Source organism: Terrapene carolina, unplaced genomic scaffold (assembly GCF_002925995.2).
Source record: "Terrapene carolina triunguis isolate 2854851 unplaced genomic scaffold, T_m_triunguis-2.0 Scaffold95, whole genome shotgun sequence".
Lineage (NCBI taxonomy): Eukaryota > Metazoa > Chordata > Testudines > Emydidae > Terrapene > Terrapene triunguis.
The window spans coordinates 12,952,907-12,978,633 of record NW_020664446.1 but is presented as its reverse complement, the minus strand read 5'-3'; the positions used below and the strand labels follow the sequence as shown (position 1 = coordinate 12,978,633).

The following is a 25,727-nucleotide window of genomic DNA, read 5'->3' as shown; positions in this document are numbered from 1 at the left end:
TATCTTTCTGTAACACATATAGAGTGTGTCAGCTATATATATTATTTCTTCAGATTTCTAAAATGTAACTATAGGCTCCATCCCATAAATTAAAATCATCGCATAAGCAAAGGACTGCCTATAAATATACCCTCTCCTCAACAGACTCAGAGAAGGGGGGGGGGGGGGAAAACAGGCTTTGCCACATAATCAGAAGGTTAACAAATCTGGGCTCTGGCGGACCAGGAAGGAGAGCAAGTTCTAAAACCCAAGGACACTGCACAGAGCCAATAAGTACCTCTCATATGCATTGAAGGAGCTCTGGCTCAAGCATTTCTGCTGACCTCAAGAGTGGGTAACTAGATGCCAAATCATTTAGGGCTTTATCGGTTAAAATGAACACACTGAATACCAATGTTGACAATGCAGCACTAGTTTAATGTGTTGTCAGTGTGCAATTCTACTTAATAATCAAACTGTGGTACTCTACACCAGTACTTCTCAAAGCTGGTCCCCCGTTTGTTCAGGGAAAGCCCCTGGCGGGCCGGGCGGTTTGTTTACCTGCCGCATCCACAGGTTCGGCCAATTGCAGCTCACACTGGCCGCGGTTCGCCGCTCCAGGCCAATGGGGGCTGCGGGAAGGGCATCCAGCACATCCCTCGGCCCACACCGCTTCCCGCAGCCCCCTTTGGCCTGGAGCGGCGAACCGCGGCCAGTGGGAGCCTCGATCGGACGAACCTGTGGACATGGCAGGTAAACAAACCGGCCCGGACCACCAGGGGCTTTCCCTGAACAAGCGGCGTACCGGCTTTGAGAAGCACTGCTCTACACTACCTTCGGCTTCTGAATGCCCCCCAAATGTAGGCCCACATTACAGCAGGCTAATTTCAAGGTGACAAAGGCATGGATAATTGTGGGAAGGTTTGTACTGAGGGGAAAAGATCACATTTGTCTTGCCAGACTCAGATATGGAAAAAAATATCACTCTTTGCCACAGCTGCTACCTGGGCATCCAGGAGCAGCTCTGGATATAACACAGCACCTCCAAAATGCAAACCTGTTTCACAAATGGCAGTCACATTCCCCCAACAAGGGCTGCTGATACAAATTTCCCCCAACTCTTCTGGCTGCTTCTCTCAGCCCAACATCCTCTCAGTCTTATCTGGACTGAGTCACTGCCAGCTAGTTCTCAAGCTCATTCTAGGCACCGGGTAATTAATTCTATTGCTCCAGTTGGGTCAGATGTGTTGAAGACAGAGCTGGGTGTCATCTGTATACTGAATACATTGCAGCCTATGTCTCCTGACTAACCCTCCAAGAAGCCCCACATAGACAGTCAATAGTAATATAGATAAGACATATGCAGCACATTTATATGATTAAGATGAGGTTTTTTAATCTTTAATGGTGTACTGGTATACTACAAAAACATGTTAAATGGGAGATGCAACCAGGGCCGGCTCTAGACACCAGCAAACCAAGCACATGCATGGGGCGGCACAATTCCAGGGGCGGCATTCGCGCTCTTGGAGGGTTTTTTTGCTTTGGCAGTTGCACTCTCGGAGGTTGTTTTTTTTTTGGGGGGGGGGGGCAGCAAAAAACCTAGAGCCAGCCCTGGATGCAACACTAAGATAATGCAGCAGGTTAGTGCAGCACTGGTGATATTAGTGCATCAACCTCCTGCTCATCATTAAGGAAAACAATCCACTTGTAAATTGCTAGGTACTAAAGCACTGCAATTGTTAAAAATGAAATTTCAATCATATACAGAATCAGTTTCATTAATATTGGAGAGAACAACTATGTTTTAGGGGCTTGTTTGGTGCTTTTACCGGACCAGATGCTCATTAGTAAATAGACTATGAAAGGTATCTATTATTTTTCTGATCTATAGCAGAGACTACTGTAAAACAAACATGGGAGAGCCAGATAAGTTGCTCTTGAAGCCTATGTAGCTGCATGGTACACCATTAAAACAAATGCTGCAAAGTGACAATGTCTACATGTACAGTATGCACACAGAAATTCCACAGAATCTTTGGTATCAATTTGCATTTGGTTTGGTTTAATCGCCATACATATTGACAAAACTGCCTGAGAGACGCATTACAATGAATTTTAAATTACAAGTAAGCACCATCTGTTCTCATACAGTGCCTCCCCTCCCCTGCTCCATATTCCTTGTTAACACATCATCACAATGTCAAAATCCCAAAGCATTCAGGCTGTTTCAGAAAATGAATTCTTCTCATAGTAACATTACATGTTACAGAGTTTTCTGAAGAATCTAGGGTATTTGTACCATTATTTTTTAATAGTAGAGTCTATTGAACACAGATAACCCAAGGCTATTTAAGAATCTTTAAGAGGAAATTCAAACTCTAGTGACTATTTTATTGTAATGTACTCTATTGCATTCCATTATTCCGAACCCTTATTTCCCTTAAATCCAATTTACACATTGCTTCCCTGAAAATCTCATTAGCTCAATGTAAATGTACATCCAATAGGTAATTCATATTAAACCTAGTAAGTTATAATCTGAGCCAATGACATTCAGATTTATGACAGCACATCTGTTACTCAAATTCACATACTGCTGTGGGACATGTGTAATATTTATGCACAAGGGTATGCATAAACTATCTTACGTTTTCATTTCCTCACTTATGTCTGATTTAGTTTCATTCTTAGGTTCCAATCCTGCTATTGATAAACACATGGGCAGACTTCTGCACCCATGTGTGTTATCCATTGCAAGATCAGGGCCCGAATTCTATTTTATCTTAGAATTTCAGAAATTAGCCATGGAAAAGGCCTATGAAATCACCTAGTTCATTCTCCTTTTACTGCAGGATTGTTCTGGATAATAATATATTCTTTGACTGATTTATCTAGTATATTTCTAAATTATTCAAAGCAATAGGACTTCCACCATTTCCCTTGGGTGACTACAGTATTCTTCAGTCTAATAAATCTCACTATTTGAGATTATTTCAGCTAAATTTTCCTTTCCTCAGCTTGACAATTCTAAGTCTATTTATATTTCCTCGCGACATCATAAATAAACAATATTTCCCCATCCTTGATGTTTAACTAGGTAGATAATTCTCTTTTCCTTCAGATCACAGTTAAGGTGTTATTTCAAGCAAGGGTTACACTTACCACTAAAGCAAGCACTAGTTATTCCTGTCCCCCAACTTGACATACTGATGTTTATCATCACCCTTTCTTTATGGTCTCCATTAATCTTCAGTCCATGTCAGGGTGCTCAAATCCAAGAGCATTTTAAATTATTTTAAACGTAAGATTTTGTGCTTTATTGAAGTCTGTTAGCTCAACCTTTAAGGAATGTCCCAGCCATTTATCCTCCTATCCCTGACTCAACCTGACTCCCTGTGCCATGAGGCTTCTGTGGAGATGGTGCAGAGCTGGCTCTGTACCAGAAGTAGACACCATTTGTGCCAATGACATTCACCAGGAGGGCCATGTAAAACATCGAGTGAGTTTCTTTCCTGTGGGGTCCCACTGGGATCAGTTCTTGGCCCTATGCTATAAATGACTTGGAAGAAAAATATAAAATCATCACTGATAAAGTTTACAGATGACAAAAAATTTGGGGAGTGATAAAGAATGAAGAGGACAAGCCACTGATTCAGAGTGCTCTAAATTGCTTGATATAATGAGTGCAAACAAAATGCATTTTAATACAGCTAAATGTAAATATATACATCAGGAAACAAAGAATGAAGGCCATACTTACAGGAGGGGGAACTCTTTCCTGGGAATGAGTGAATCTGAAAAAGAGTTATTGGAAGTGGTGGATAATCAGATGAACTTGAGTTCCCAGTGTGGTGCTGTGGCCAGGAGAGTTTATGTGACCTTTGGACGAATAAAGGGGGAACTCTCAAGTAGGAGTAGAGGTTATTTTACTTGTTTATTTGACATTGGTGTGGATTGCTGCTGGAATACTGTGTCCAGTTCTGGTGCTCAGAATTCAAGAAGGATGTTGATAAATTGAAGAGAGTTCAGAGAAGAGCCACAAGAATGATTACAGAATTAGAAAACATGCCTTATAGTGATGAATTAAAGGAGCTCAATCTACTTATCTTAACAAATAGAAGTTTAAGGGGTGATCTGATTACAGTCTATAAATATCCACATGGGGAACACATATTTAATGATGGGGCCTTCAATCTAGCAGAGAAAGGTATAACAAAATCCAATGGCTAGAAGTTGAAGCTAAACAAATTCAGACTAGAAATAAGACAATTTTTTAATGATGAGAGTAATTAATCATCAGAACAATTTACCAAGGGTCATGGTGGATTTTAAATCAAGATTGAACTTTTTTCTAAAATATATGCTATAGCAGAGGTGGGCAAATTACGGCCTGCGGGACTGTCCTGCCCGGCCCCCGAGCTCCTGGCCTGGGAGACTAGCCCCTGGCCCCTCCCCTGCTGTCCCCTCTCCCCTGCAGCCTCAGCTTGCCCCACTGCCGGCGCAATGCTCTGGGCGGCGGGGCTGTGAGTTCCTGGGACAGCGCAGCTGCAGAGCCCGGCCTGACCCGGTCTCTGTGCTGCGTAGTGGTGGCGGCGGTGTGACCTGGCTGTAGCACCGCCAGCCACCGGTGCTCCAGGCAGCGTGGTAAGGGGCAGGGAGCAGGGGGGGTTGGATAGAGGGCAGGGGAGTTCGGGGTGGTAGTAAGGGGGCGGAGGTGTGAATAGTCAGGGGGAAATGGGGTTAAATGGGGGCAGGAGTTCCGGGGGGCAATCAGGAAGGAGGGGGGGTTGGATGGGGCGGCAGGGGGCAGTCAGGGGCAGAGGTCCTGGGGGCAGTCAGGGGACAGGGAGAAGGGGTGGTTGGATGGAGCAGGGGTCCCGTCAGGGGGCCATCAGGAATGAGAGGAGGGGTTGGATGGGGCAGCGGGGCTCTGGTCAGGGGACAGGGAGTGTGGATGGGGCAGGGGTCCCAAAGGGGCCGTCAGGGAACAGGGGAGTTGAATGGGGCAGGAGTCCCGGGGGGGGGGGAGGATAGGAGGTGGGGGCCGGGCCACGACCTCCTCCTCTAACCGGCCCTCCATACAATTTACGAAACCCGATGCGGCCCTCAGGCCAAAACGTTTGCCCACCCATGTGCTATAGGAATTATTTTGGGGATATCCTATGGCCTGTGCTATATAGGAGGTCAGACTAGATCAGTGGTCACCAACCAGTGGATCTCGATCAACTGGTCAATCTTGGAGACTCTTACAGTCGATTGCGATCTCCAGCCACTAAAAGTCCGGCGGTGCAGTGGGGCTAAGGAAGGCTCCCTGCCTGCCCTGGCCCTGCACTGCTCCCGGAAGTGGCCAGCATGTCCCTGCGGCAGCGCAACCCCTGGGGGGAGGCAGGGGGTCTCCGCGCACTGCTCCAGTCTGCAGCTCCATTCCTGGCCAATGGGAGCTGTGGGGGCAGTGCCTGCAGAGGGGGGCAGCACACGGAGCCACGTGCCCCCCGCCCAGCGACCGCAGGGATGTGCTGGCCGCTTCCGGAAGCGGCATGGGGCCAGGGCAGGCAGGGAGCCTGCCTTAGTCCCACTATGTCGCCGCCTGGAAGCTGCCTCAGGTAAGCGCCCCCCAATGGGAGCCCACACCCCAACCCCTGCCCCAGCCCTGAGCCCCCTCCTGGAGCCAGCACCCCAGCACCCCATACCCCCTCCTGCACCCCAATCTCCTGCCCCAGCCCTGAGTCCCCTCCCGGAGCCAGCACCCCGTACTTCTTCCTGTACCAACACTCTGCCCTAGCCCGGAGCCCCCTCACCCCGCACCTTCTCCCACACTCCGAACACCTCGGCCCCAGCCCAGAGCCCACACCCCAACCCCTGCCCCAGCCTGGTGAAAGTGAGTAAGGGTGGGGGAGAGTGAGCAACAGAGGGAGGGGGAATGGTGTGAGCAGGGTGGGGCCTCAGGGTAGGGGTGGGTAGATCCTGGGTTGCATTTAAATTCAAAAAGTGATCTTGTGCGTAAAAAGGTTGGAGACCACTGGACTAGATGATCACAATGGTCCCTTCTGGCCTTAGAATCTACGAATCTATTAATCATATGCCAGGCTCATGGGCCCCTTTTTGCCAGCATAGCTGTTGCAGAAGGGCCAGTGGGAAAAAGTATTAATCTGCCCCCAATTCTTCCAGCAGCTCTATAGAGATCAGGAGGCATGTGACCACTGCACCACCTTATTACACAATTGAGGTCCCAGCCAGCCACAAACAACCCCTTTGGGGAGCCTAGCACTGTTAGCAACACTAATCACAATCTCTCCCCTATGGTTTTGTCTTCACTACAGACTTAACTCGGGTTCACCTGTAGGTTTTCCCCATAACATGCTCCATGTTCACACATCCAGCTGCCTCTGTCGATGCCACATGATGAAGCAGCAACCACCCACCGCTGCATTGGGCAGGCCCTGAATTAGCATATCCCATATATTGCTAATCATAGAATCATAGAATCATAGATTATTAGGGTTGGAAGGGACCTCAGGAGATCATCTAGTCCAACCCCCTGCTCAAAGCAGGATCAATCCCCAACTAAATCTCCAAATGGCCCCCTCAAGGATTGAACTCACAACCCTGGGTTTAGCAGGCCAATGCTCAAACCACTGAGCTATCCCTCCCCCCCAAATCCAAGGTAACAAATGAAAACATGCAGCTACAGCCAATCACAGCAATTGATGCAAACCTTTCCAATTACCCCGGGGCACCCACGCCTGTGCCCTATCTTGCTATCTACCTGTGCTCTGACGCCTGACTAGAAGTGATCTGCCTTCACATGCCTCTGCTTAGTGTTCTCAGTCCCACACTGCTTGCAGCTTCTCCACCTTCGCTCATCTTGTAAATCTCATGGCTGAGTTGTAGGCAGCTAGACTGAGTAGTTACAGCCAGAGATCCATGGTCACAACTGGGTCAGGATACTGAGAGGAAAGAAGCAGGAGACAAACTGGAAATCAGAACCACGAGTTGGGAACCAGACTCAGACCAAGGTAGGATATCACAGGGTCTGAGGTAGGAGACAAACTGGAGGTCAGGAACCACAAGTCAGATACCAGGAGTCAAGCCAGGTTAGGATGCCAGGAAATCAAGTGGGGAAGCACAAGGCACACAGCCTAGAGCAGAGTGGAGCCCAGTTGTTCAGACAGCTTGCTGTTCCTGTTTCTGGCTTAAATAGGGCCAGCAGGCCAATCAGCAGTTCTGGGACTCCACCAATTGGATCTCAGGGGCAGAGCCTCACATTGGGGCTGGGCTTCATGGGTCTCAAGTAAGCTATTGTGAGCAGGCTTCCAAGGTGGAAGGTTGAAGAGTGGTTGCTCCCATAACTTGCAGGCCTGAGTTTGAGATCCATGGGTCATGACAGTAAGGTTGCAGCAGCTTGAAAAAGGGTTTGACATAATCATCAGTGTTGCTCAATCTCCAATCACCTTGATCCCCTCCCCATGCCCAACTCCTTCCATCCATTCCTTTACAATACTTTGGAACAGGCTGAAGTTTGCTGGGCAATAGAGTCTGCATTTGTTTGAGATAAAACTGGATTATTTTTTTATTTGCAGCTGCCTTCAGTTTATATAAAATTATAGGAATTCAAGGGTATGCAAAAATTTTTTCCCTCTGTGAGGACCAAATGAGTATCAGACTCATGGAGGGAGAAGAGGACACCTAGGAGACAATCAAGTATTAGTGAAAAACTTCAAAATTTGAGGTAAAAAAAAAAAAAGAGACCTGCTTATGAAGGAGCCTGCTCATGGAGGAGCATACAAACTGTTCTAGATTATCAGAAAAGTGCCATAAGAAGGATATACGTTTAGTTAAAAAGCAAAGGAAGGAGGGGAAGCCACTGGCACCTTATCTCTGCCATGACTGGGTGCTGAAGGAGTGAGACATGGCATATCAGAGGGCCATGTTTAAGAGACTATTGGGACTTATGAGTCATCCTGCCCAAACCTCCATGCCACCAATGGCCAGCTCCATGGATTCATCCAAATGTTACCACATTCGACAAGCTGTGGACAACAATTCCATGGGGAAGGAAGCTAATGAGCCACGGAACCTCACACCAACAGAATATTCACTGCACTCTACACCTGCTCCAATTCAGGGAAAGAGAACAGATACCCCAATTATGTGCAGTTTCCTTATTTGTGACAAGGTTTTATGTTGTCTTATATTTGCATACATTTGTAATCATGTTAGCGTAGCTGGTCTTCCCACATTTTTATCAATTAACTTCAATAAATGCAAAAAGAAAGGAATATTTTTTTATTTAATTCATGTATAAACACTACATTTCAATACAAGACAAGAGCACAATGTGCCGTACAACCTCATTAATCAGCCTCGGTGTATTAAAGTGTAGCTCAAGAATGCAATTGCACAAGGCATCACCTACAGACTTTTCTGTAACAGAACCTACCCCATTAATAAGTGCATTTGTGGTTGTCTGTAAACAGACCCCAAAGAATTATTATCGGCAACCCATTCCATTCCAAAGTATTCCCGCTTATACTTACATATACTATGAAGCACACAACATACCCAATCACATGTATGGCATTAAACACACTACAGTCCAAATGAGTTTTGGACCATGTGCCATGTTGCTTTCAGTTGGCCAAAAGCACATTCCACCATCATCCTGCACCAGCTCAACATGCATTTAAGCTGTCTCTTGTCTGGTTGGTGCAGGTACTGATAAACCTTCATCACCCAGGGCTGCAGAGGGGAGGCTGGGTCACCTAAAATCACAGTTGGTACAGACACCCTACTGCTGACTGTGTTGTTCGAGGGGAACGATTTATAAGCTTGTCCATGCTGAAACAGGCCAGACCTTTGGAACACCCTAGAATCATGCACCCTACCTGTGCATCCAGTGTAGGTATCCATGAATATGCCACAGTAATCCACAAGGGCCTGCATAACAATGGAATAGTAATGTCCTTGCTTGCTTCAGATGGCAAGCACAGGATATGTATGTGGCCAGTATCAATAGCACCAAAACAGCTCAGGAACTCCATGAGTGCAAACCCAGCAATTATTTCAGAGATATTTTCAATTTTCATAACCTCTAGAGCCAGCACAGCATTAATTGCCTTGTAATCCTCCTTGAATGCTGTGCCAGCCATTGATTTGCCAACCCCAAACTGACAATTTCCACAAGGTGATAGCAACACACTTCTGGACAATTATTGCCTCTCTTATCTGGGTGTTCTATAACTCAATGTCTGGGTCACACTCCTCATAAGCTCTAGGAATGTGGCTTTCTCATGTGAAAATTCTGGCCCCATGGCTGGTCATCCCATGTTTCCACCACAGTGAAGTCCCACCACTCTGTGCTTGTGGTTCTGATCCAGTCTGCGTACAGGAGGTGCACATCACACCAGACTGGGTTCTGCCAGGAAATGAATTTTCCAGCCCTACACCATTTCCTCACACAACTCCCTGAGTGGGCAGACAAGTCTCCCCAGAACACCCCTGTGACTGTAAGTATAGAGTGGCACAGTGAGCTTTGACACTATGAATCATGGGATCCATGCCCAGATAGCTTTACTGTTTCTCACAGTTACATATAGTGCCCTTGCAGACATGGGGCGTGACAGCAGCATGCAGATATCAACAATGTGTTTGCACTGTAGTGGGTTAGGCAACTGCTCATTGACTAACCTGCAATTGCATACCCATGGTTAGCATGCAGTGAAGACATAGCCTGAGTAAAAAGACCACAATGTGCCCAAGTTGATGTAGAAGGATACCAGAGAATGAGGGAGGCACCTTACATCCTATTCACCAAGGCATCATGCACAGTTTGGCCCCAGAGATATTACTTTAATATCACATTTTAGCCCTTAACTTTGTAAATCATTCAAATAAAGTGAATTACTTTATGAAGTAATCATCATTACTTTTCATGGTTCTCTTCCTTTCCGCCCCCAGCTAATTTCTTTTAATATTTGGTTCCATTATTTTAATAGAAGCCAAAACCAGAATTTACCAGACAGTAACTATAAAGATTGTTTTTTTCCCCATTTTACACCATTGAGATCAAATTTGCTTTTTTATTCCAATTACCCACTGCCTTCCCTGTTGTCAATGACTTATCAAAAATAATTGATAGTGGTTCAGTGTGTTTGTTAGCTAATTCTCTTAAGATCCAGAGACATATATACTCTGGACCTGCTGATTAGTATAGTTCAAAGGTTTTTGTTGTTTTTTTAACCATTCCTCTTCTTATCAACACCACAAATGAAAAAAAAAATCTTCATTTCTTCCTAAGTCTCAATACTTACCCATATTTTCTTGTGTAGAAACAATTCAGTGATTATTCTAAAATGGCTGATACAACCAATTCCATAAGACTTCTTATTTACAAATAGACCGTTTGATACTTTCTAGTATTTGTTTTTCTTGACCATCTATTTGGGTCAGTTAGTTGTATCTCAAAGCAAGATTGATTTATTTTTTTATAAACTCATTCTAATCCTAAAATATACGGAGTACTTAGCTATATGGTGAAGGTGAGCAATGGAGAGAAACAAAAACATATTTTCAATAAACAAGAAGTGAAGTTTGCTAACAAAAAGTCCACCCTAGGGTTGGTGAAACTGCTTTTCTGTAACACCGAACAAGCTCTGAGCCACAAAACCCAGTAGGATCAGTATTTGAAACTCCAGTTTATCATCCCAATATCTATATTTTAGCAATAGAGGCCTAAAATTGAGCAATATTTACTTTTTATATTGTGATTTTCTCTCTCCAATAAAATTCTGCTTTATTGACAACAAACTGACCTGGGTTTTAGATGGTATGAATTGGTACAGTCAATTTCTTACGCTACACTGTGCCTCAGAGAAGAAAAAAATCGAAACTCTGACCTTGAAACAGGAACTCATAATGGCTTCTACAGTACAGAGTCTAAGATCCAGAAAAGATTTAGTTCTACCTTGCCAAACAGTTGCACAGTACCAATGGAAAAGGCCTTTGTGAGCTCAGGTAGTGCCAGATAAATGACCTGAAAGTTACTATTGGCTACTACCGGAGGTAGCACTGCCTACTTGCTAAAACACCAAGCTAGCATGGTGGAGGTTTAGCTTTAATTCACAGTTCTGCCACTGAATTGCTGTGTGACCTTGGGAAACTCAACATCTTGGTGCCTTAGTCTCCCAATTTACAGAATACGGGTATGCTACCCACTTTTGTAAAGTGCTTTGAAATCTAATGATGAAAAGTACAAATCATCATCATTGTCTTCTATCTTTTCATGCAATCCTTAAACAAATCTACATATTTTTGCTTTATTCCCCCTCCCCCCCCCCCATCTCCATTTCTCATAGACTGTTTATACCTTCAGACCTTTAAGAACTATCCTTGTGAAATCCAATAGGCTTTCCTATGTTCTTTCACAGCAATTCTTTTAAACATCCAAGAGAGCTTTTGTAATTTTTGGTTTTGTTTTTAAGGAAAAATCTTTTATCAAGATTGCAAGTGAATTTATCTCAGGGAAACTAAACAAATGCCCTCTGAATTCTGCTGTGCATTTAAGTGCTTGGCATATCGTCCAAGTACTGCTGTATGACACTGATACCATGAGTAAGTCAATCATAATTCGCACATTTAAAACCTGCTCAAAATTTACTGATAACCTAGCCTGCATTTTGCTGTCACTGGTGTTTGTGTAGTGAAGTAACAGGGAGATGGCAGTGAAATTCAAAACACAGCAAGAGTCAATGTTTCCTCTTTTTTCCCCTGTTTCAGTATTTCTATTTTACAGGAAATGTGCAGTCAAGGAAGGAAAGATGCATAAGAAATAAGAGCTCATGAAAATAACAGTACTCAGGAGACCATTGTAAATTTATATTAGTTATTAATGTTCATCAACATGTTTATCAGTAACCTTCCCAAAATGGTGGCGAGGGTGGTCCCTATATATTGTAGATTCCACAATATGTTGCAATTTCAAACACTATTGCTCTTTATTCCTATGGGCTAATTCTCTGATGGTCAGTAAAATGCTACAGTGTGGTGAGTTTATGGAATTTTACATCTGTTTTAGCGGTAACCTTGCAGTACGTCTGATGCTTCATATGGGTGCCATGTAAGAAATTAGATAGATTAATAGATTCAGTTAGGGCACCAGACTGAGAATCAGGAGACATGAGTTCTGTTCCAAGAATTGTCACTGATTCACTACATAACCATAGGCAATTCACATAACTTCACTGCTTCAGTTTCCCCATCTGTAAAATGGTAATAATCATACTTATCCACCTTTGAAAAACACTTTGCGATCCATTGATAAAAAGCACTATGAAAGTTCTAAATATTATTACTATTATTTTCTGAGTCATTATTCTAGTGGGAGCTGTCAAAACTTCTCAATTTTGTAAACAGCTCCATGTTATATTGTCTTGTAACATGATTGTGTAGGGTTTCCATTGTAAAGAATAAGTAATGAGTACTAAGCCTCATGGATGATGCTGTTGATCTGACAATAACTGTTCAGATTTCAGTGAAGCCTAGGGACTTAGGCACCTCTCTCTTATTGAAATTCAAGAGGAGCTGGATCATAGAATTGTAGCACTGGAAAGGACCTCGAGAGGTCATCTAATCCAGTCCCCTGCACTAATGGCAAAAAAGTCACTTAGCACTTCTGCCATTTCCACATTTTCTGTTATTGTCTTTCCCCACTCATTTGAGAGTAATGGGCCTACCCTGTGTTGTAGAAAAATTTACTAGGCCTAAACTTTGGTTGGCTCAGGTAGGCCTGTATTTTTTGGCTTGAGCCTGAACTTTAGTCAAGTTAACTGGAAGAAGGGGTTTTTTGGAGAAAGGTGATTTTTTGAAGGCAGGGTGTATTAAAAGTACAAAAGCAGAACGATCTATAATCACAAGGCTGGTGATTCATAACTGCCCACTGGTAGTTTTAGGGGAAGCTTGTAACCGCAAAGGGCAAAGTGAGAATAACAGGAAAGCTTGCTATGCTATATTCCCTTTTATGGATATTGTATTCCAAATATGGTAATAATGTTGATAAGAAAGTATGTATTACGAATTGTGGTTTTGTTCTATATAAGCCATTCAAAATCTGTGTTCGGGGGAACTGCCAGTTCACTGGTACCCACCGTGCATGCTCGAGAATAAAAAGGCCTCAGGCGATTCTGATCCAAACACAACACGTGGTCGTTTTTTTCCACGACACCTGTCCTTGGATGCCTATCTCCCATAGATTCCTTTAAAAATCCCAGCCAACACTGCCATATGTTCACTTTTTTATATGCTAACAGACTAAGAACTTAAATTACCTGGTAGGGTCTAGGATAACTTAGAAAGTTTCTTAGTTGAAGGATGGGGAGCAGTCAAAAGTAAGGTAACAGAAAGTTTCAATTTTCAGATGTTTTTCCTTTGCATTATCACTGTATGTTAACTATATATCCATAGACTCAAATACTCACCATACTGCAGTTACTGTTCGCTGAAATGCACTTCTTGTCATCACACCACTGGCAACCATTTGTATTGGCGGTACAACTGGCACAGTCTGCATATCTGTAACATCTGTCATCTGCAGCAGCTGTAGTACAAATGAGAGACAAAACAAATGGCAAGATGAAAGAGAGAGTGCACCACATTTCTTAATTCACACATTTTTAACAGCTGCTTGGGACAATATCTGGCATTTTTTCATTACAAACAATCTAAGATGCAATTTACTTAATAGAAAATCAACCATATTAGGTTAATGTTATTTACCCCCTTTAAAACACCTGTTCTTTAAACACATATTAGTTGAAGTTTCATAAGACCCTGACCTGTCAAAGAAACAAAAACAGTCCTTGATTTGTAACGTATAGACTGATACTAGAACAGTACATGGATCAAAGAAACAAGTTAATAGCCTTTTATTCTATCCCTTGTTCGTTAATTTAACAAAGTGAGTAAGTATACTTTTAGGCTTGACCTCTTTACAAAAATAGTAGGTCATTATGCAAGAAGACAGCAGTAAAACAAGTAAAAACAAAACCTAACGGGATCATTCTGTAACTGATAAGAATCAATTGTAACTCTTAATTGATTTCATAAACTTTCAATACTGTATACAGTAGAACCTCAGAGTTACGAACATCTTGGGAGTGGAGGTTGTTCGTAACTCTGAAATGTTTGTAACAAAATGTTATGATAGCTCTTTCAAAAGTTTACAACTGAACATTGACTTAACACAGTTTTGAAACTTTACTATGCAGAAGAAAAATGCTGCTTTTACCCATCTTAGTTTAAATGAAATAAGTACAGAAACAGTTTCCTTACCTTGTCAAATCTTTTTTTTTTTTTTAAAGCTTTCCTTTTCTTTTTTTAGTCGTTTACATTTAACACAGTACTGTACTATATTTGCTGCTGCTGCTTCTTTTTATTTATTTGGTCTCTGCTGCTACCTGATTGTATACTTCGGGTTCCAAATGGGGTGTGTGATTCACAGATCAGTTCGTAACTCTGGTGTTTGTAACTCTGAGGTTCGACTGTAGTAAATTACCATGGTTTTAAAAGAACAACCATTTGGAATATGGTACAAAGATAAACACTACATATTTTTAAGGAAAATAAGTATGTGTAATGTACATTTTACTAGATTTTCAATACAAAGTATATTCGAAGAATAGTTTGTTCTCCAATATATTGTTTTTATTTTACTCATCTTAACTATTTCACTTGTCAGGTTACAATAATAGATAGTTTTGATATTTCTATACCCAACATTCTCTTGTGGGAAACCAACAGGAGTTGTTATTTTGGGGGCTCGTTTGTTTGTTTTTTGGGGTGTTCTGGCAATGAAGTAGCAAGTATGTGGCATTTTGGATATTTTTCCACTGACATAATTAGCAGACTAATCACACATTACTTTTTAAAAATATGTTTATACTTAGCTGTGAGCATGGCATTTACCATACTGAAAAGGTGGGTATGAGATTTACATGAAGATCAAAATGTAAGTAAAATACTGCAATATAATCTGTTTTACAAAAACATTAACCAATCTCTGTTTTGATTTTACCTTAGCTAAATCATAACAGAACTTTAATATAGTCAGAAATCCGGTGGGATATATGCTGAGCTGTTCCAGGTTGCCCTTTAATCCCTTCAGTATAGGCTACATGAAGTCTAGGAGATGACCTAAAAATGAAGTCTAGATAACAGGATACAGCCATTTGGACATCCAAGGTATAAAGCTTTCCTCTGAGTTGGAATGAGGCTTCAGAAAAAACATTGGAAGAGGCATGGTTTGATTGAGGTGGAATGCAGAAAATATCTTGGGCATAAACTCAGGGTGTGACCCAAGAGAGACCTTTTCTTTGTGAAAGATTGTGAAACATAGGTCAGCTAGAAGTGCCTGAAGTTCAGACACTCTCCTAGCAGAAGTAATTGCTACCAAAAACTGACAAAAGCAGCAAAGATGATGTTGCCAAAGGTTCAAAAGGATGATCCATTAAGTATGACAAGACCAAGTTCAGATCCCATGTGAAATGTGTTGTGGGTGTGTTGTCCTCAATGAAAATGTCAAAATAATTGTTTAGTAGTTGGTGACATGGACCTGCAATTGATGAAGCTAAACGCCTATGTCGAGGAGGCTTAGATCTCCTTCTAGAGACATCCCGGGCTCTTGGCTGGTAAAATGAGAACCTATAGTGAGATTGAGTTTAAACTGTTTCCATTTCATCATTACAGTGTAAACTCTCAGAGAGCAGAGTTGCTCAAGAATTTTTTAACATGCACATGGTATCATACAGATTTGGGGGGGGGGGGGGGAACAGCTTGGAACCTTCAAACAAAAGGTCTTTGATGGAAATAGTTGTAGCCATGGAACGCAAAGCAGTGTCTGGTGCATCAATGGCTTCTTGAAGAGAAGTGCAGGCTCTGAGACGTCTTTCAGATATTATTGCCATGAACTGTCTCTTGTATTCTTCAAACAATTTGTCTGCAAATTTCACTACTGATGACCAATTAATAAACATGTATTTGGAAGGCAAAGCCTGGTAATTTGATACCCTCAGTTGAAGACTTGCAATGGTATAGGCTTTCCTTCCATACAGGATTTATTAGCTGCAATGACTACCAGAGTGTGAAATACGATAGGTCAGTGGTTCTCAAACCCCCCCCCCCCCCCCCCGGACCACTTGAAAATTGATGAGGGTCTCAGTGGACCACTTAATGATCTTTCCAAATGTTGTTTGTACCGTTAGCTAACTTCGGATAAAAGTGCTATATATATATATAAAAAAAAACAATTTTGTTCTACAAATAAAAGCACACAACTCATATTTTAATATCAGTAGTTTTACCTTTCTAATGCAATGGATGTGCCCTCCCGCCCCAGCAGCCCCCAAGCTGGGCTGGGAAGGAAGGGGTCTCTCCCCTGCCACAGCAGACACAGAGCTGAGGTTAGGAAGGAGGCCATCTCTCCCCGGCAGCCACAGCCCTGGAGCTGGGGAAAGTCACCTCTTTTTCTGCATATCCCAAATTCCCCCACCCTCTAAGGCGCACACCTGTGTGGCTCCACTAATTAGGTGGGTTGCCCTTCATTCTCTCGTGTGCAGCCGCCCAGGCGTGCACCTTAGAGGGAACTATTCACGGATCACCTGAATGGAGCTCGCGGACCACTGGTGGTCCATGGACCACAGTTTGAGAACCTCTGGGATAGGTGAAATAGTAGTCAAATTCCTGTTGAGGAACCTGGTAACACTTGTCCACACGTTTGGCAGTATGTGGTACAGAAGCCGGTCTCTGCCAAAGTGTTGTGGCCAGCTTTAAAAAGGGCTTTGTAAATGGGAAGGGCAACACTTTCAGGTGCTGGAGCCTTCGGAATGTCTAAAAATTCATGCAGATTGCCCTGCACAACTTCTGCTTGCGCCCATAGGGATATGGCCGCCCTCATAATAAGATCCTGAAAGATCTTAAAATCTTGAGGAGGAGAGAACTCTGCTGTTATGGTCTCATCAGAGGAAGAAGAAGAAATGTAGGGAGTTAGTTCTGTGGCTTCATCCCTGGGTTTCTCTTCCTCAGTTGGTCCCAACATTGAGGGTGGCTGATGGGCCAGAAGGGGGTCTTCCCTGACAGGAATAGAGACTAGAGAGATGCTGACTTTCTTCCCAACTGCACTGCAGATGGGGATCTAGAAACACAGAGCAATCCAGAGTGCCCAGTAAGGCAAGCGTGGGTAGTTCAATCTCTGCACTGCACGCAGTGATGGACACTAAGCTGGCTTATAAGCTTTCCTGTTCCATACCATTAGAGCCGTGTCTGTAGAACGTGACCTGAAAGGTGATCTAAAAGACCTTGCAAGATGAATAGGTCATGCTCCAAATTTGAACAAGAGGAGTTGCAGCTCTCTTCAGGAAACAGAGGAGCTGCTCTGGTGGGTGGCAGGGGAGACAACAGCCAGCAATGCATGCTGTTGCATGGACAGTAATGCTAAAGTTGAAGCTGGTTTTGTTATACAAGTTAGATGTCTTCAAGTCACCAGGGTCTGATGAAATGCATCCTAGAATATTCAAGGAGATGACTGAGGAGATATCTGAGCCATTAGCTATTATCTTTGAAAAGTCGTGGAAGACGGGAGAGATTCCAGAAGACTGGAAAAGGGCAAATATAGTGCCAATCTATAAAAAGGGAAATAAGGACAACCCAGGGAATTACAGACCAATCAGCTTCATTTCTCTACCTGGAAAGATAATTATCTTATTGGATAATTAATTATTATTAATGGAGCAAATAATTAAGCAATGAATTTGCAAACATCTAGAAGATAATAAGGTCAAGTAACAGTCAACATGGATTTGTCAAGAACAAATTGTATCAAACCAACCTGATAGCTTTCTTTGACAGGATAACAAGCCTTGTTGAAAGGGGGGAAGCAGCAGACATGGTATATCTTGACTTTAGTAAAGATTTTGATACTGTCTTGCATGACCTTCTCATAAACAAACTAGGGAAATGCAACCTAGATGGAGCTACTATAAGGTGGGTGGAAAAATTTTCCCAGAGAGTAGTTATCAGTGGTTCACAGTCATGCTGGAAGGGCATAACAAGTGGGGTCCTGCAGGGATCAGTTCTGGATCCGGTTCTGTTCAATATCTTCATCAATGATTTAGATAATGGCATAGAGAGTGCATTTATAAAGTTTTCAGATGATACCAAGCTGGGAGGGGTTGCAAGTGCTTTGGAGGATAGAATTAAAATTCAAAATGATCTGGACAAACTGGAGAAATGGTCTGAAGTAAATAGGATGACATTCAACAAGGACAAATGCAAAGTACTCCATTTAGGAAGGAACAATCCGTTGCACACATACAAAATGGGAAATGACTGCCTGGGAAGGAATACTGCAGAAAGGGATCTGGGAGTCATAGTGGACCATAAGCTAAATATGCGTCAACAGTATAACACTGTTGCAAAAAAAGCGAACATCGTTCTGGGATGTATTAGCAGGAGTATTGTAAGCAAGACACAAGTAGTAATTCTTCTGCTCTACTCCACGCTGATAAGGCCTCAACTGGAGTACTGTGTCCAGTTCTGGGTGCCACGTTTCAGGAAAGATGTGGACAAATTGGAGAAAGTCCAGCAAAGAGCAACAAAATTATTAAAGGTCTAGAAAACATGACCTATGAGGGAAGATTGAAAAAATTGGGTTTGTTTAGTCTGGAGAAGAGAAGACTGAAAGGGGACATGATAACAGTTTTCAAGTACATAAAAAGGTTGTTACAAGGAAGAGGGAGAAAAATTGTTTTAGTTAAACTCTGAGGGTAGGACAAGAAGCAATGGACTTAAATTGCAGTGAGGGCAGTTTAGGTTGGACATTAGGAAAAACTTCTGTCAGGGTAGTTAAGCATTGGAACAAATTGCCTATGGAGGTTGTGGAATGTCCATCTTTGGCGATTAAGTGCAAGTTAGACAAACATCTACTAGGGATGGTCTAGATAATACTTTGGCCAGCCATGAGTGTAGGGGACTGCACTAGATGACCTCTGAAGATCCCTTCCAGTTCTATGATTCAGGTGGACTGCAGAGGACAAAATGCTGACTAATATCCAGACTCTGCCAATGGCGCTCACAGTGCCAGCATTATATATAGTGTTGACATTATCAATGGTGCTGATTGAGCAGACAAGGAAGACAGAGCCAATATGGCTGAAGCCGCTGCTGCTACTGGTACCAGATGTTGAAGCAGCAATAAATCAGGCACAGAAAGGTACAGCAAGCCTTTGCTGCAAAAAACATCTATGGTGTTGCTGGTACCAAAACAGGAGGTAAGTGCTCCACAGACAATACCCAACTGTGCCAGAGTGGAGGTAGTTCCCAGCAGCAAAAATGAAAGCACCAGTCTTGATGGCCATGTTGGAGTCAATGGTACCAACTCAGACAGTACCAGTGAACATAGATGTTTATAACCTGATTTCAGCTCAGTGCCGGAGGACTTCTTAGATCATTTATTCTATTCACGTGACAAAGTATGAGACCTAGATAATCTATCAGCCTCAGTGGATGAAGATAACTTCTGCTTCAAAGAGGCTACAGGAGAAGAAGGTGGCCTCTTCAGATTTTGGTTTTGGGGCTGGAACAGCCAGAGGTGCAATCCTCATAGAATCACAAAAGTGTAGGACTGGAAGGGATCTTGAGAGGTCATCTGGTCCAGTCCCCAACACTCAAGGCCAGACTGCACAATAAGTAGACCATTCCTGACAGGTGATTGTCAAACCTGTTCTTGAAAACCTCCAATGATGGAGATTCCACAACCTCCCTAGGCAATTTATTCCAATACTTAACTCGCCTGACAGGAAGTTTTTCCTAATGTCCCCCTACTGACAGAAGAATTTAGGTCCTTTTATTTATTCCTATCAGTTATGGTTTGAGTACTCTCTCTTTCATTTACAGACCTGTAATTTATCACCCTACTCATGGTTCTGCAAACCTGGCACTACAAGGATGGGCTAACCGTAATCCTCACTAATATATCGCTCCAAAGGTCAGACAAACTTTCACCAGAGCATAAGCAAGATGGTCCATTTCAACTCATTAATGTAGAGTGTTCTTCAATCACCATTATATTTTGTAAGCACCACTTTATAGTGTTTTACACAGGACAGGTGCAGGATATAAAACATGCTAGGCAGTAAGATTTGTGAATAGTAGATGTAAACTACAAGCAATTTATACAATATATGATTCTGAAGGGGTGTAGCTGGCCCTTTGTGACCCTCTGCTGGAGGCTCTGCTATACCCTGCCCCAGTAAGGAGCAGCAAAGGTGGGTCCCTCCAGGTCTGCCTAAAAAGCCTGCACACCTCAAATTCAAGCTCTTTTCCCTCATCTACTGGTCCACTCAATCTTGCTGCCACCTCCATCTATTCTCATTTCCCTTACACCCCACTATCACTCAGTCTAGTTTTTCTGCTTTTCACCTATCTTCCCTCTATCTGTGATGCCTCCTATATCTGGTGCACTGTTCCTATCCTCATCCAATAAGCACCTTCTTTCTCTGTCCTCAAATTCCTCTTTAAAACCCACTGTTTCAAGCAATGCTTCCTTTCTTTTCATCAGTGATCCCCCTCCCCCTTTACAGCTCTTGAACCACATCTTCGCTAGTGTTTTACTATCTTATATAGACCTGACTCTCTTTAGAGATGGGAAACATGTCATAGTTTTGTTTGGAAAGCTATATATAATAGCTATATAATGTTTATAAAATTATTAACCGCTAACATTATAAAAACACCTGCAGATCAGCACTAACACTGGCGTTTCTGATGTCAAAAGAAAAGCAGATGGGTCAATTTGATGATAATATTTCTTAAAACTTAGTGACCTCCAAAACGATGTATAAGAACATAAGAACGGTCATACTGTGTCAGACCAAAGGTCCATCAAGCCCAGTATCCTGTCTTCCGACAGTGGCTAATGCCAGGTGCCCCAGAGGGAATGAACAGAACAGGTCAACATTAGGTGATCCATTCCCTGTTGCTCATTCCCAGCTTCTGGCAAACAGAGGCTATGGACACCATCCTGGCTAATAGCCATTGATGGACCGATCCTCCATGAATTTATCTAGTTCTTTTTTAAACCCTGTTATAGTCTTTGCCTTCACAACATCCTCTGGCAAAGAGATCCACAGGTTGACTGGGCGCTGTGTGAAGAAATACTTCCTTTTGTTTGTTTTAAACCTGCTGCCTATTAATTTCATTTGGTGACTCCCTAGTCCATGTGTTATGAGAAGGAGTAAATAACACTTCATGATTTTATAGACCTCTACCATATCCTCCCTTAGTCATCTCTTTTCCAAGCTGAAAAGTCACAGTCTTATTAATCTCTCCTCGTACAGAAGCTGTTCCATACCCCTTGTGATTACTTCCCTTCTTGGAAAACTTAGAAGATATAAAATATTTTATTTCTATTTCTTTCCATTCTGACACCTTAATTATAAAATCTTTCCAGTAAAAGAAGGACCTGTGAGGAAAGTAAGATATATCCTGTTATTCACCATTACATTTCATTTCTAAAGAGTTTTCCCTTACTATAAACTAAAGAGAGGGTGATAGCTGTCAATCCTGAAGCACCGGAGGTTAAACAACTGATGTTAAATATAAGAAAATGTCTTTATACAGTCATGGAAGCATTGCTACACTTGACATTATGCAAAATTATAATTCAATGAAGTGCAGAAAAGATACAAAAAAATCACTCTTACCTGTTTTTCTGGTACACTTTGCTTCAAGGACATTGTTAGCACGTCCAGATTCCCAGGATTCACAATGGTTTTTGTTCCACAGACATCTTATCCCTGGACCAGCATTTTTACACAGTTCTTCTTGTCTGAATGCTTCACAGTCTGGAGGCTTGTACACAAGGATATCATTCAACAGAACACTTGAAAAACCCCCAAATATGTACATGGACCTAATGACAAAAGAAAGGGAATATAAAATAACTGTTTTTATAAATAAAGCATTATTAAAGCTATATCCTCTTGCTTTTTTGGCCACCTTTACATATATTATGGCAGTATTCTTCACAACAGTCAAATTAAGACTGTGTCAGTGTTTCCCTTAAAAACCTCAAAGTTCATGTGGTTTTTTTCCAAAAGTTTGCTCCAAGATGAAGCTTAAAGTATGTCTAAACTCAGCCAAACTATATGTATTAGAAAAATATAGAGCAGTACATAGAAAATGGGTGGGAAGAAGGAAAAAGGACTGTGCAGGGAACAGTATTCTTTTTTGGTATGAGGTAATGCAAACATATACTGTATGAACTAGATGGTCTGCAATAAGAGATTGGGACCAAAGAGCATTTCTCTTTGAGACAAAAGATTCCAAGGACAAGTAACACCAGCCAGCAGTCATGGACATATCTCTTAGCTAGCAGTACACTTCTGGATTTGAGGCCATAGTTCTTCCCCCTTCTCATTTAAAATTAAGAAGATCTGAAGAATTAATCTAGATCTCTCTAGCATCATATACTCCCAAGGGGACCTCTTGTTTGGTAGTGATACAGGTATCATTGGGCTCTGAGGCACCTCCAAAGCAGCACAGTTTATGTTAAAGAGTTAAAATAATATAGTAAGATCTGAAGAACAACTGGGTATTTTACTGCAATTTTAATTCATTGTTAGCAGCCAAATCTTAAAGCTTCAGATATAGTTTAGATAAGAATCAATCATTTAAATTTCACTTATCACTATTTGTGAGACACTAGCAATAGATACACTCTTTCATTATGAGCAATTCTTCTCTGCTAATGAAACAATCTACACATATCTCATTAGGGAATTTGAAGTGCTGTGTTTGCTGATCATTGCAATTTGCTGCTGTTATTTATCTCAAGGATTGAGATATTGTTGCATTATTATTACTACATATTATTGCATTATTTTTAATATAATATTCATGTGTAAAGTAACTTATATACTCTATAATTACTGATGTGTTTAATTATTTACACATTCAGATTATTGGAAAGTGATAAATCATGTAAAAAAGGCAACATACAATTGTTGGCATTTAAAAGTGATCATTTATGGTATCAACAGCTGCCACATGTTAGGACATAAGTGAAACCCATGAGAGAGGGCCAATGAGAAAATGTTCTTTGAGGTCCTCCTAACTAAGTTTCCTATAAAACTCTTCCTTCAGAACAGGGGTCCCCAACACGGTGCCCGCGGGCGCCAGGGCGCCCGCCGGGGCATCTATGTGCGCCTGCCTACTGGCCGTCAGACAAGCAGCCGCCGACATGCCGCCGAGAAGCGGCAATGTCAAAAAGCGTTGCTGCCAAAATGCTTTTCGGCGGCGATGCCTCTTGATGACGCTACTTTTCGGCGGCATTTTGGCGGCGATGTTTCTAGGCGGCATTTCGGCGGCTGCTTGTCCGGCGGCCATGTTCCTCGGTGGCTAGTCGTCCGGCGCCCGCCACACGGAAAAGTTGGGGACCACTGCTTCAGAGGGATAATGTTTGCCCCACCATCATTGGATGAAGCAAGGAGTTTGGCCATCAAGTCCTGCAAACCTCAAATGATCTGCCAAAAGCTAAAGCCACTTGCACAGAGGCCATGTGTGTCCATGCCAGCTCTGGGGCCCACAGTATTGACCTCCCATTCCCTGCCAAAGTAGCTATGTTGGGTTTCCTCTGTGGACAGCAACCTTTACAAAGGGTTTGCTGGGGGTTGAAAAAATAATGTAGCCTGGAGCTGGTAACTGTTGGTACATACTGACTTTAATGATGATCACTGCATGGGAATCATCTAACGCTTACTTTTTCACACAATAAGTAAATTTCTCCTAGAAGCTTATGATTTTTGACACTAAATCACCTACAGTGTGTTACTGAATTTAGAAAAAGAATTTATACATTACATCCAAGTGATTACTATACTTGGTGTTGGATTTCAAACACACTGTAAATCACTAAACATCCTAGCCACGCATTAAGCATTGGGGACCTTTGTTCAGCTGTATGGTGAAAGTGAATTGCCCCCTTTAACTGCAAAGATCCAGCAAGCAGGTAGGAAGGAGGTCGTTGCCCCTTTATGCAGCCCTCTCTCCCCGAAAGGATTACCAGTTCCAGGTAAAGATGTAGGAAGAAACACAACGGGATGAGGTCAGTTCGGGGAGGAGACGCTGCCCCCTTCCAGCTGACTGGAAGTGTGTGGGAGGTTATTTATACCCAAGGCCGTTCCAGGAAAGACCTCTAATGCAGACCAGGCTAGCATCACCTACCCTCCCCACGCATGGATCTTTATCTACTGTGGCCATTATGCTAGTCGCCCCTTTTCTCAGAGGGGCTGGGAAGGAATTTTCTCTCACTGCCAGAAAGGCTGAGGCGAGGTGGGTTTTTCACCTTTCACAGCGGGTTAGGGACCTGCTGGAGTAGGAAAGGGGGGTTGGGCCTGTACATGTACTCCATATAGAATGGTTATATGGTGATCAGATAAAATTCATTGGCAAAGGATTTAAACAAGGCATCTTTTAAATAAGCAGCAACAGGGGATTTGGGGCTCCTGCAACTGGTATGGTGGGGAGTCAATTCCCCACCCTTTATAGCCCACTTAATGCTCACAAAAGGTGGGGGGGGGCGGGGTTGCAGAAGCAGAATGGATGGGACCAGGATTGAAAAGGGGTAGGGCTGACAGCAGCCCCCTGAGTATACAGAAATATATATGGTATTTCCTACACTGTACAATTATCTGCCAGGTACTCCCAGACATTTAAGAATAAAGTTGCAGCATAATCAAAAACCACATCCAGTGCCCCCTGTCCTGGCAGAGCCAGACAAATGTTCTACCCTCAGGTTTATATAAACATTCTCTAAATCAACATGTTCCACAACTACCCCAAATAAATGATTTGATGTACTGATGACCAGGATATGCAACGTTGTTCTTGAGGGCTACTATTCATATTAATAAATGACATCAACTGTACACATCATGGAATTGCACTTTATGTAAATATAATTGTCATCATAGGTATTTTTTCTGCCTGCAAAAATGGTCAGAGACATTTAAAACATGCTTCATTTACCCATTACTGACAACTGCAGTGTGTCCAAATCTGTTCAAATCTCGATGCAGATTAGGTTTTGGTAAAATTTTCCATTCATCACAAGCTAAAAGACAAAAGGAAAGCATATGATTTCCTGTAATAAAGTTTCAAGAGACTTTCACAAAATATATTACATATGTAAATACCAAGATTAAATCAAAGCCATATATGGGCTATTTTTAGAGGAAAGTAACAATTTGAAACATGTCTTTTTCAAATGCCTTGATTAGCAATGCTAGTATATGATACTCACTTGAAAAACAAATATTCTTTCTGTTCTAAGATGTATTTAAATACTTCATTAAAATCATTTTTTACCTTCGTGATAACTAATTTTTCAAATGTCAGGATAAAATATAAAAAACTCCAAAGCAAAAGTCACTTCAATATAAACTTCAAGTCTTTGCAATATCAACTTTAGCTTGGTTATCTAGACAGACTATTTTTTTAAAAAAAGTATAGTACATTGTCAACTTTAAAGCCAAAGGTATTGTTGAGAAATAATATAAAAGCAATATATTGCTGCAATGTAGTCTGCTTTATTCTTTCAAACACACTAACGGATATGAAATTTCTTATACTCTTTCCCTGCACCTAACCTCAGGACAGCATACTTATGTCACTAATACCTTGCTATAAATCAGGTGTTT

General features: G+C 42.2%; 1 protein-coding gene across 1 annotated transcript in view; it reads right to left on the bottom strand.

The window, feature by feature from the left end:
• ATRNL1 (attractin like 1) overlaps positions 1-25,727 on the bottom strand; it is a 998,829-nt gene that overhangs the window by 736,129 nt on the left and 236,973 nt on the right. The window contains exons 11-13 of the mRNA XM_026651053.2: positions 25,057-25,141; positions 21,732-21,940; positions 13,455-13,573 (exon numbers count right to left, since the gene is read on the bottom strand). Coding sequence (XP_026506838.1) covers positions 13,455-13,573; positions 21,732-21,940; positions 25,057-25,141 — 413 coding nt within the window. The remainder of the gene's footprint in view (positions 1-13,454; positions 13,574-21,731; positions 21,941-25,056; positions 25,142-25,727) is intronic.